Here is a 12,769-nt window from a genome sequence, read left to right on the forward strand (position 1 = left end):
CCGATCTCCTCCTCCATTATCCCATCAAATAGTCCTTATTTATTCATTTATTTATTTCTTCACATACATTGAGGAAGAAAAGGGAAGGAGTCACTCCCCCCAGTGAGGACCATCTGCTCTTTTCTTGTTGGGAGGGAAAAAACCCTACAATTAGTGTCTTGTTCATCTCTTTGTTTTACTAAAAAAAAAAAAGAGGGGGAAAGAAAGTAAAAGAACTATTATGCAAATATCTGCAATTTGGTTTCAAATATTCTTTGTACTATGATGAGCAATTTCCTTTAATACAAACTCAGCCTACTTGCCAGAACCATTTTTTTTTAAATTTTGAATTAATATATGGAAGGGAAAAAACCCCCAACTTTTATGTTCTTCTGGTGGCAAATTTGTCTCATCCTTTTTTTTCCACTTTCTTTCTTTCCTTGGCACTATTACAGCTGTTATTCTGTAAGTTGTCACATGTCATATTGGGGTTTATCTGAGGAAAAAAAAAAAGGAGACAGCCAAAATAGCCTTACACAGCCACAATTCCATCTCACTTTTCATTGTTCCATTGCCATGATGAAATGGTCTTGAAATGGAGGACTCAGTGAATGAGAGAGAAGAGCTTTCTCCTTGCTGTATTTGAATGCCAGTGGCTTGTGATGGCAGCATTACCTCTAAAAACAGTTATTTAGGGTTTTTATAAGGAGCTCCTGTGCTACTGGTCAGGGGTGTGAACTTTAGGGTCAAATAGCATAGCCAAGATAAAACCTGCTGGTCCTTGGTTCTGGACCAGCTTGGTAGCTGAAACCTAGCATGGTAGCTGAAAACTTCTTATAGTCTGGAAAAGGGAAATAAAGTCTTTTCTGTGTACAAAGATTAACTGTGGAAAAAATCAAAATGAACTGATCCAAGACCTGATGGGAGAGGTGATGGAAGTATCAGATGCTGAGCTAAGAGGCTCAGATTTAGAAAGCAAACATGGTGTAAATGACTTCATTACCTGAAGCTCTAATTGGAAGATTAACTCCCGATAATGCAAATGGACCACACTTATCAAAGTGTGAAAACCTGTGGGCCATCTTCCAGTTTTTGGGTGTAGCCCCTGGGTGAGCTTCCTCTGCCCTAAAGATACCTGAAAGCCCTTCAACAAATATAGCTGCTTTTTATTCCCTTAATTTTGTCTGGCCTCTGTTTAAAGGTAGCCCCAAAAAGGCATTAAAACAAGACCAAGGAGACTTTGAGTGAAGTGTGTCACACCTGCATCTTTATTTCTGTTGCTGCAACGGGACAGGGAATGTAGGGCAGTGCAGAATTTTAGATTTGTGCAGACTCTTGTTTTTTGGGGCTCAGAATACCAAATGGGGGTTACATCAGCCCAGAGGTTCCCTAGGAATGCCTAGCATTGGACAAACAGGAATTCATGGTGCTCAGGGAGCACTGATCCCCTTTGGCCACTTGAGCACTGGAATAAATCACATAGACTCCATTTTCTTCATGGTGGAAAAAGCCAGTTCTTTATTCACATAACTAATTTTTATACAGTTTTATGCACTTTGTGTGTGACTTTAATTAGGTAGTAATTTCCTTGCTAATTATTTTATTGGTTAGTCACAAATTGTTACCCTGTATAGATTGGTTACTTAAAGTCTCAATGTGTATGGTCAGGAAAGGTTGTTTGTGAGATAGTTTTCATTGTTCCATCTAACAGTGTAAAAACAGTTTATACAGGTGCAGGTTATTTTTCACCCAGGAATAGATTGTTATGCTTTCACTAGGATTGCTTTCACATGGGAACCTGCAAAGGGCTGGCCTGACAAGGAGAGCAGGCTTGATTTTATGAACCCTTTCTTTATGATCTCCTAGCTTACTACAACATCTTGAGTGCATTGAGTCTTTGAGCACACCGGGGTAACCTTTGGGTCACTTTTATTGTTGCAGGAAGCTCTCATCATGGCTAGCATGGACCACCCACACCTGGTGAGACTCCTGGGTGTCTGCTTGAGCCCCACCATCCAGCTGGTCACTCAGCTGATGCCTCATGGCTGCCTCCTGGATTATGTCCATGAACATAAGGATAATATTGGTTCCCAGCTCCTGCTGAACTGGTGTGTCCAAATAGCTAAGGTATGTAGTTCATGTTGGGGTTTTTGAATAATTTCTTGTTGCTTTCATAATTAACTTTAAAACATGACTTTTCTTTTTGTTTGTGTTGTTTTTTTTTCAGGCCTGTTTTTATTTTGAAGAAGGTTGAGTAGTTATTTAAATACACACTATTTTGGCTGCTTTACAGTATTATAGATGACTCGTCAACATGTAAATCAAAGTGTTTTTCTTGACTGTTGTCTTGGTTTGAAAAGACAGGTGTCTGCTAAGGAAGGCAGAAGCCTCCTTGAAATGCAAAATGTAAACCCCCCTCCCTCCAAATTATTATAATGTGGAAATTAAGGGGCTCTCAGGCAAAGACATGGGGATAGGAATAACAGTTCTTTACTAGGAAAACTAAAAATACAAATGAAATGGTACAAACAAAAAAAAAGCCAAACAACCCACTGTCAGAGTCAGAATAGGCCCTGACTCCCTGTGTTTCAGGGTGGTGGCACAGTCCCTTTCCATGGTGGCTCAGCCCTCCTGCAGTGCCAGCTGTGGTTCTGCTGGAGCAGGGATCCTGTAAGAGGGTGGAGTTTTCCTCTGAAGCTCCAGGGGTGCTGGAGATGGGCCTGCTCTTCCTCTGGGAATGCAGTGGAGAAGAAAGCTGCTCCTCTAGGAATGCAGTGGGCAAAGGCTGCTGTGGTGTTCCCAGTGTCAGATTGTATCCAGGAAGGAATGTTTGGCTCCTCCCCCTGGGCAGAGCATCTCCCAGGGGGATGATGCAGGGACACTCAGTGGCCATGAGCAGAGGAGATCTCCTGGAGGGAGGATTGGCTGTGGGAGAGATAAAGTGCACTGCCCAATGAACAGAAGAGAACTGCCCCACCTCTGACAGATGGGAAATAGAATACCCCCAAACCATATCTTACATCCCAGGACAACTGTCTTTCCAACTCACTGTTAATGAGGGATTGTTTTTCAGGGTGAGGGCGAGTGAGGAAAGAAACCGCCATGTGAAATCTGGGGCTGGACACAGGGTGTTTTCTCAGCCTCCTCTGTTGTTCACTGTTAATATATATACTGGTTTTCAGCCCTTCTGGATCTGCATTGCCAGATCTGTCATCACTTTTCTGTTGGAAGATAAAGATGTCCTTCATGTCACTCCTGGGGTGGTGATGCTGCTACATTTGGGTCACAAACTATCCTTGGCACAATGTTTTACAGCTGGTTTTGGGCACATTTAGGTATTCAGTGTTGTACTAAGAACAAGTACTCAGCACTAAGAAAATTGTTTGCAAAGAATAACAAGATGTTTCAGTGTAGAAGGCCATAACTTATCCATTTTAAAGGTGCTTTTGAACAACTAGGGTTGTTTACTACAAGTGGCAATTTGGAGCCTGCCTTTTGCATTGAGTTATTTGGAAGTTGTTTACAGTTTTAGATTATTTTGGAGAAAATGCTTGTTATAAACACATGCCCACAGACTGCTATCTTACATTAAATCTGCAGCCTTAAGTGAATTTTCTACAACATCTATTACAGAATCTTAATTCAAGTTGTAATGTTAATCTTTTTGGCACTGAAGAGAAACCTGGAGATTCAGCAATTGTTTTGCTGGACCCAATATTAAGTAAACATTTGCCTCTTTTAACAACTTGAATACAAAAAAAAAGGTTTTATAACTGTAAGAAAATGTAGAAATTCAGCTAGCCCTGTGTTGTTACTCAGGAACAGCAGAATTTTGAGGAGCATTATGGATAGGGCCTGTTTTCTTTCCAGAATCAGGTCTGTTGTTAAACCTTCCTGAAGAAGAAAGCAGATTAAGTGGCTGTAGGGCTGGGTAGAGATGGGGGAACCCAAATCTGACATTGCAGTATTTTGTAGATGTGTGAATGTCCTGTGCTGTGGTGGTAAAGGAACCAGAGTTGCTGGGGAGTACTGCAACACACCAATGGGAATTGCCTGTATGGAGATGTGCAAAGGTTTATTTAGGGCTGATACCAGACCAGGGAAGGTGGGAGACAGAATCCATATTCCTGTTTGAGTCCTCTCTCTGAACACAGCCTCCTCCCCATCTGTTCTCCACTCTTTGATTGATAGTGGCTGTTATTATTTGATGCAAAACATTTACGCGGTGCCACCATGCAGAGGTAATGCTCCACGATTTTCACTTTGTGAGTGCATATGGCCCTTGACTCCTTGGGCCAGGGCTGTGCTGGCTTTGCTGTGAGCCTTGTAGTGGAGCAGACAGCCTGATCCACAGCTTACAGATCTCTGGGAGGGCCTGTGGAAGGCAGGTCATGGCTTTCCCGTGGTGATTCTTACCAAAGTGTGTGTGGTGGTTTTTCACAAACAGGACAGGACTGCTGGGGTTCATTCCTTGAGCTTTATTGCCGCCTCAGCCTCATTGCATGGTTGAGACAATTGAAAGATGGCAAAGCTCACGTCCTGCCAGCAGCACAGATTTCTTTGTTACAGAGCAGTTTAAAAACTTTCCAGCCAACAGCACATTGCTAAAGCTTACACACTGTTGTTCTCTCCAATCACTAAAAGTACATCTGCTTCACACAATGCTTGCTTGTATTCTTTTTATTAACAACACACAATACTTCATTATTAAGCTTAAAACCTTCTACTATCTTGCTAAGCACATTTTCCTGAAGTCTTAAAGTTTATCTTAGCCAAGCCTAAAATTCAAGCTATAGTTTCATACCTTTGCTTACTATACTATTGTAACTTTTTCTACTTTCAAACTTTACAGCTGCAGCTAGCTTTAAGTTTTCTATTCTTTCTGCTTCTAAAGCCTACTTTTACAGCTTTCTAGAAATCTTTTTACCTTTACTATTTCCCACATTGTGAAGCAGCCTTTAAACTGATTGCCACTGTGCATGGCTTCAGCTTAATGTGGGGTTTGGATTTAGGGATATTTCTTGGAAAATTATTCCTGCTGCTGTTCTTGATCACCTCTGTAATGTGGGAGGAGAAGATGAGGTGTCACAGACACATGAGATCTGAGGTGGTAACCAAGCAGTGCAAAGAAGTGAGATCAGAAATGTAATATCAACTGATGCAGTGTCAGGAACAGAAAGGGAGTTCCTTTGTAATAAAAATTGGCCTGTTATTGAGAGAGTTTAGTGAAGTTTATTTATGCTAGTTTATTGAAAATTAATTAAATTTATGTTCTTCCACATCACAATAATCATGTCAAGTGGGGTTAGAGGGTGTGCGCAAAAAATTTTTTCAACTATGGTAAGAGGAAAAACCTTTGAGATCACCAAACATGGAGTCCCCTTATCCCAAAAAGTAGAATTAAAGTAATGTTCATTTTCCATTAATCTGTCACTTTTAACAGTGACTAGAAAACAGGAAAAGTACCATTTGCCTTGAAATAAACTGATCTCCAGAGGAATGAGTTCAGAAGACAGCAACAGGCACGAATCCCCGTTCACTGCAGGAAGGTGCACGTGTGTGTCCCACATTCCTGTACCCACTATGCCCATGTTTCAGGCGCTGTCATACAGCTTGGGAGTGCCTCTCCACGTGTTGCTTTTCTAGGCTGTGGGCAATGATTGGTTGTGTCTTTCTGAAGGTACCAAAAGCATAATTACCAGAGTAGTAAGAGGCAAAAATCATCAGTGACTTGCCAGTCCTGTTCTCTGCTCCCCAAAGCAGCTCCTGGTATCTTTTGCTAGATGCATTGTTCTACCTCACCGTCCCTGTTTTATGGGGAGGATTTTCCCCAGCAAGAAGAGGGCTGAAGCCACTGGAAATGCCTCAGGTCTGAAGTACAGGCTGATTTTTAGGAATTGCTTAAAATCAAGTTGCTGTTGTGACACAGTCCCTCCCTAACTGTGCTTTCCTCCATCTGCCAGTGTGCAGGCACTTATTTATGGAAGTCATTGCTTCAGAGCTCACTTGTTCTGCCAGGCTGTTCATTTCCATATGTCTCTACTGCTGTACAACTAGATGCAAAGCTAGTTAGCCACTATGCCTGCTTGCCAACCCACATATGGAGATAGCTTCTGAAGGCTGATGACAGGGCAGTTATAAAGCATTATCTACTGCCAATTGGAAAAGGCTTGGGTGCTTTTTCTCTTTGCTTATACAGATTGTGTTGAATTTATTCTGATGTTACATCATTGTAGGGTAATTGTGTTCTCCTTCCAGAAGCTTTAGCTTCTTATTTTATGGATGAAAGCTATAAAAATAGAGTAGCCCCCAAGCATTCTGCATAAAACATAGTTGTTAGACAGCAGCTGTGTCTAAGGGGGCTCTTCCCTTCTGCTCTGCAGATTCACAAGGCTTCTCCTGGTGTCTCACTTCCATGGGGATTGCCTTGCTTGGAAATGAATGTTTTACCTTTTAGCTCTGAGATCAGCACAGCATTTTACCTGGAGTTTGCTATCCAGTAAAGCATTGAACTGTGCTCAGGTATCAAGGTATTTTGGAGTGGGAGCAAGAGTGTCCACCTTGGTGACCTCAGGGTATGGAAGGAGGGAATAATACTTCATGAACACCCTTAGTGTTGGCTCCTTGAGAGGTGGATTGAAACTCCAATTCTGTATGGATGGCACAAGCCTGGAAGTGAATTCTCAGTAGGTCAATCACATCCTTCTCAGCCAGGCTGTGACACGTAAGTCAGGAAGATTCCACAAACAAACGCAAAAAAAGTGCTGTGTGCATTGACATTTCAATGTGTTTGATGCAGTTTCTCTCAGCTAGGGCTGCCCCAGCACACCCACACACACAACTTAGACCTGTAAGGGTGAGGACATTCTCATGGAAATGCCTTTAAGAAGGGAAGACACAGCTGGAGAGTTTTAGTCAGGAAATGTTGGTTACCCTCTTCCACTGAGTGAGGTTATCTAAGGGATCTGAATTTGAGGCCCCTGTCTCTCTCAGGGGCTTACAGAAATGCAGTTTTGCTTCTGTAATGTTGCATACAACACATGCTAACTTCAGCATAGACCTGGGCAGTTACATCTCCTCTTAAACTGTTGGGTTTCTTTTCCCTCTTACAATTATGGTTTCTTTCTGCTGCTGTTGATTTGAATGACATCTGCACTCATCTTGCTGAGCACTGTTCAAGGGCAGAGTAACTTTTTCCTGCCCCAAAGAAGTCAAGGTGGAGGGACAGTCAGGAAACAAACTTCCTAACATGAGGCAGCTTGCCTGTGATCACCTAGGCTGTGAGCTCAGCTCTCGTAGATCTTAGTCCCATCCTGTTCTGCCCTGTGTCCCCCAGGGGCTTCCAGACCTGTTTTTTGTGTTCTGAACTATAATAATTCTTTTGTAACCCCTCAGAATACTAACGAGGTAAAGCAGAAGTAGGTGGTTACGATGGAATGTCATGGAAAGAAAACCAAGTACTTCAGGGGATTACTTTTTCTACCTTTTCAATATAAAAGAATTCTCAAATTACCTTAACTAAAGCCCTGCAGAGCATCAGTTATCCAGGTATGCAGGAAAACAATGTTTGAAAACATTCTAGGAAGGAAAGAGAGAGAGGAACTTGGGGATCAAATTTTAATGAAGCAGATGCATGTCTTCAAGTCTGCTGAGTGCTATTGCAGCTTACTTTGAGTCATTGCTGTGTCTAAGGATTCCCTTCCAGAGGCACAGAGCTGCAGCTGGAACCCTCCAGGAGCCACCAAGCCACAGGCTCTGCAAAGCCTCCTTGCTGCTTCTTTCTGTCCTGTGGTCCCAGGGCTCTGTGCCCTCCTGCAGCTCTCTTGGCCAAGGAGGGTTTGTCCTGAAGGGGCCTCTCTCCATGCTAGGCTTTTTGGGAAGGGGTATTTATCACTGCACTTCTCAGCTGGGTGTGAACTCACAGGCTGTGTGAAGTTCAAAGGATCTATGTTGATTTTTGCAGCTGAGAAGCTGATCCAGCAGCATCCTAAATCCAGTGGGTTTGGGCCTGCACTCCTCGTGTCTGGAGAGAGGGAGGCTCTGAGCAGGGAGGGCCTGTGAGTTTGCTCTGTGAGTTGAGGAGTCTTTCTTCTCCAGCAAGACTTGATGGATCAGGAACAACGTTAGAGAAAGCTTTTGTTACTCTGCTACAGATGGGATGAGAGAGAAGCTGCGAGAAACAAGAGGAGTCAGGGGTAGCTGGACAGGTTGGGAGGAGGTGGAGGACAGTGGCTGTGCTTCAAGGTCTTTCCTTTTCATTAAAGAAGCCTACCCTACAGCTCAGTGGCTATTCCATCCTGGAGTGAGCAAAGGAGTTTAATGACAGTCATCCATCAGCTGTCCACATTTTAGGTTTCAAGATGTGTCTCTTTGCCCTGACAAGGCTAATTGTACAGTGATAATGGCCTTCCAGCCCCTCCTGACGTGCTGACACTGGCCAGGACCAGGGCCAAGGCCTGTGATAATTATCACTGCAAGCAGACCCATTAGCATAAATGTAGTTTGCTAATGGGGCTGCTCCGAGGACGTGCAGTGTACAGAAGAGAGGGATCCAAAGCAAGGGCTATGAAATTAAAACCATATTGAAACAAGGCTTTAATTTTGTAGAGGAGCAGAATCGAAATTCATGGGGGAAAGAGTCATCTTCCTCTCTTGAATCCTTCTACAATTTCCTTTTTCTCTTCCTATTTGTCATGACTATTTTTCTCACTCAGCTGGGAAGCTTGGATATTCACAGATGGAAGGGAAGAATCCTTTTCTGGTTGGAGAGCTCTCTCAGAAAACATCATGCTATTGATTCTCAGAGGGGCATTTCCCAACCTTGCCCATACCAAAGGACTTTTTGGTACCCTGCTGGGTGGCTCCCAAAGTTCATACAAACTTGAGAAGCCTTTGCAGCAAACTTCATGCAGATCTTGCCAAATTCTTCATCCCAGCTTTTTATTTCCAAGTGGTGGAAGGGTTCAGATTTCTTTCTTGCTGTGATGAACTGGGCTGTCTTGGGCTTATGTGGGACAATAAAGAAGTTTCTCTTGATCCTCTCAGATATTATTTTTTTTTCCATGCAAGGCAAGGCATGTTTCTCTGCATAACTATGTACCTATTTATAGAGAATTCTGTGCAGTTTTCTTCCCCTTTGTTCACCAGCCATTTCCTCTGGAGTACAGAACTGGTTTAGTAACTTTTCTACCAAACCAAGTAGCCCACAGAGGTTTCCTATTGAAAGGATTAAAATGAAGGCAAGCTGAGAAAATTCATCAGCTTAAATGCTGACCAAGTTCTTCTCATTTCCCTTTCTCCTTCCATCTCAGATGGGCTGTCCACTCACTATATTCCCAGTCTTTCTTTTGCTGTAATTTTCTTTTACTTTCTTTACTTCTGTCTTTCCCTTACTTTCACAGTGCTTTGTGTCAGCACCTTTTTTTTTCCTCCATTGTCACCATTTCTCCTTCACTCTCATTCCCTGGCTGCTTGGCTCCCTTCAGGAGCACCGTGTCTGCCACCCATCAGAGCTCTTATGCTGTCCTGTCTAACTCCAGGGTTAAGAAAAGACTCAGCTCCTTCATTTCTCTCACAATCATAAATAATAAAGGTTTTGAAGGTTTTATACTGCGGGATGGGACAGGTTTATAGTTGGTTATAATCCTAATTTCTCCAGTCTTAATCTGGCTCATGGGTCATGTAGGTTCCCTCTTCCCTTCTCTCTAAAAATCCAGTGTTCCCAGAAGCATGGTTCATGATTGTGAGGGGGAAAAAAAAAACAAAGCAGAATTTCCAGTCATTTACAAATCACATCAGGCCTTGTGGAGGCACAGCAATGAGCGATTTATTGCACAGAGACAGACAATTTATTGTTTTGTTAAATGAAAGGTGCACTTAGCCCTGACATTTATGGGGTTTCTGATATTAGAGACCTGACAGCCCCAGGCTAGAGAAGCTCTGGAGGCTTTCCTTGATGCCCCAGCGTTCTCATCAAGCACACTGAGCTGCGTTTGGGGACATGGGACACACTCAACATCACATTTTCCCTAGCAGTCCCCAGCAGACTGGCTTGGGAAAGCATTATTGAAAACCACTCCTAAATCAAATTCAAGATATTACAGGAGCCCCTATGAGGGTCTGTCAGGATTTCCATTATAAGCACATATTTTTCAGGTTTATAACTCAGCCATAAAATTCTGCAGGACTGTGATGTGGCATAAAATGTGTCAGCCCAAAGCTTTTATTATTATTCCAGAAATACATGTATTTGGCTGTTTTTTAAGTTGCAGAACTTCAGAAACAAAAGCTGGATTATTCTCTCTATATACCCATAAATTAAAATGCTGGTTTCCCTAGTGAGTACCTTTGTCTCAACATTGTATTTTATAACAAAACTTATGCTGCATGGATAACTACAAAAAAACAGGGGCCAAGGAAAACACATACACACACAAATATATATAAAAAATATACATATTGTGTGTGTGTATTATTATGATATAAAATTATTGGATATATAGTTATCTGTTATATGTGTTATATATGCAACAGACCTTATTGTATATTATTATTATATTATTATACTATAATATTATTATAATATTAAAATATATTAACTTTTTTTTTAATATACAGTCCATGGGCCAGAATAAAATCCTTGCTGCTTCTGTTTTTATGCACTGTGTGTGTTAGCAGAGGGAATCATATTCCACACTCCTGGAACACATTAATATCTCCTGATTAGAGGGGAAATAAAACTGGGTTATGTGTCCCATGGAAAATAGCAAGCATTAAAAGAATGTGTTACCCTGAACTGAAACAGTTCTGAGCAGGTCTGAGTTTTCCAAATGAAGATTTTTTTTGAGACGTTTGAAAAGTCTCTGGATTTGTATGACCTTTTTTTTTTTTTTAAATTAATGCTTAAAATTAGAAAGAGAAAAATATAGCTGTCTTTCAGAAGAATTTTTTAGCTTTTTTTTCTAAAATGGTATTTTTGTCAGGTTGTTTCATGTGAATAAACCAGATCAGTTTTAGAAAAATAAGGTTTATTTATTTTGGAAAATAAGACTGCCTTTATTTTCCTCAGCTTAGGGTTCCTAAGCCATTGAATAATGTTTTCTTTACACGAGGCATAAAATTTATTTATATACACAAGACAAATAGAGAATTTAGTGTTTCTGAAATGGAGGGTGACTCTTTCTGCAATGACTTTGTTTTGGTTTTTTGGTTGTTTTTTTTTTTTTTTTTTTTTTCACATTTTTGGACTTAAATACAAACTTTTTGGTCTCACATAGAGGTAACTATAGGTCTAAAATACACCAGACAGGTGTGTTGTCTTTACTGTATAAAGCTCTGACCTTATCTCATCCAGATAACAGTGAAAAGCATCCACTTATACCCAAAAATGGAAGTCAGGTTGTAAAAGGTGCAGTGGTTTGGGGATATGAGGCTCACCACAAGAGAGTTTCAATGTTTGGGTGTATTTAGTCGAGCTAAATGCAGGTTTGTATGCTGAGTGTCAGCCACAAATTTAGCATGGTTAAATACCCCAGAGGAGAACAAGTGTGTCAGGTAAAAAACAGCAGTGGCATGAGAATGAATGAGTCTTGACTGGCTATGAATAAATTTAGGGTGGAGATTAGAAGAAGGTTATTAGCCACTGTAAGTGGTAAGGTGCTCAAACCCAGTAAAAATAATGCAGATAATTAATTGACTTTTAAGGTGGAGCTTGGTAAGTTTATGAGGTAAGTGTGGACTGGATGGCAGAGTTGCTTTTAAGGGGCACAATTTGATGGCACAATTGCTTTTGGTTCCCTGTTTTAAAGCTGAGTAGTGACAGGACAAGAATAAACAATGAAAGAATGTGTACCCACACTCTGCTCAGAGACAGCTCAGGTCTGGAATGTGGAGCTTCAGGAGACAGAGATCAAGCTGTGGCTTGCACTTTGGATTGTTTCTTGTTTTTCTGTTTCTTGCTTTCTCACCTTACTCCTTCTTAATTCAAATTAAATCAGATTCTCATTCTGTTAGCTGAACTGAATAATGCATCACTCAGTTTTTATTGAAATCAACCCGGGTATTCATGCAATGATGATGCTCTTCTTGTGAGTAAACACATCAGAATCAATCTTGTGTGTTCAGCAGGCTTCACCCTAAGAAAGAAAATGAAGCTTTCACTTCATCTCTGTTTTCCCCTTGCCTTTGCCTAGGGCTTGCTATCAGTAATTCATAACTATGTGTACAGTAGGTAGAAAAAACACATAATGGAATTATTTAATGAAGACTTTATTACATTTAAACATAAGGGTTCTAGTTTGTGTTGGAGACTAATGACTCAAAACACTCTGCAAAACTGGCAGCTCAGAGAAAAGATAAAATAACAGTGTCTCCAATTTTGGCTACGTTTAAAACCACTTCATTATAGTTCAGAGCTCACCCACCTGGACAATATTTTAGTGAAGAAGGAATTTATTCTACATTTTCCCAGTCTTTCCCTATCTATCTTGCCTCCCAACTCTCATTGTGTCTGGTGAGATATTCAGACCTACACATCTTTTTGGATTACCAGTAGTCACAAGATAATGTCTCATTTTGTCTGTCACATTGTTGCATCCCTCCCATTAGTTATGAATTCTTTTCTACTCTGCTTTGTACAAGTACAGCTTGTTACCTCCTTCTCTGTAATCTTTCCAATTTTGCTCTTACTTGACTTTCTTTCCCATACACTGTTCTGTCTTTCTGAGACTAAAATCTTAATAATGGTGTTATGCTCTATACAGTTCTGTGTATCTTGAAATATACGGCTAAG

At 41.1% G+C, this 12,769-nt stretch overlaps 1 protein-coding gene across 5 annotated transcripts in view; it reads left to right on the top strand.

Moving 5' to 3' along the window:
- Window positions 1–12,769, top strand: part of ERBB4 (erb-b2 receptor tyrosine kinase 4) — a 578,878-nt gene that overhangs the window by 483,177 nt on the left and 82,932 nt on the right. For all 5 annotated transcript variants that reach the window (XM_064433627.1, XM_064433628.1, XM_064433629.1 and 2 more), the window contains exon 20: window positions 1,921–2,106. In XM_064433627.1, coding sequence (XP_064289697.1) covers window positions 1,921–2,106 — 186 coding nt within the window. The remainder of the gene's footprint in view (window positions 1–1,920; window positions 2,107–12,769) is intronic.

This window comes from Passer domesticus, chromosome 10 (genome assembly GCF_036417665.1).
Source record: "Passer domesticus isolate bPasDom1 chromosome 10, bPasDom1.hap1, whole genome shotgun sequence".
In the NCBI taxonomy this organism is placed as follows: domain Eukaryota; kingdom Metazoa; phylum Chordata; class Aves; order Passeriformes; family Passeridae; genus Passer; species Passer domesticus.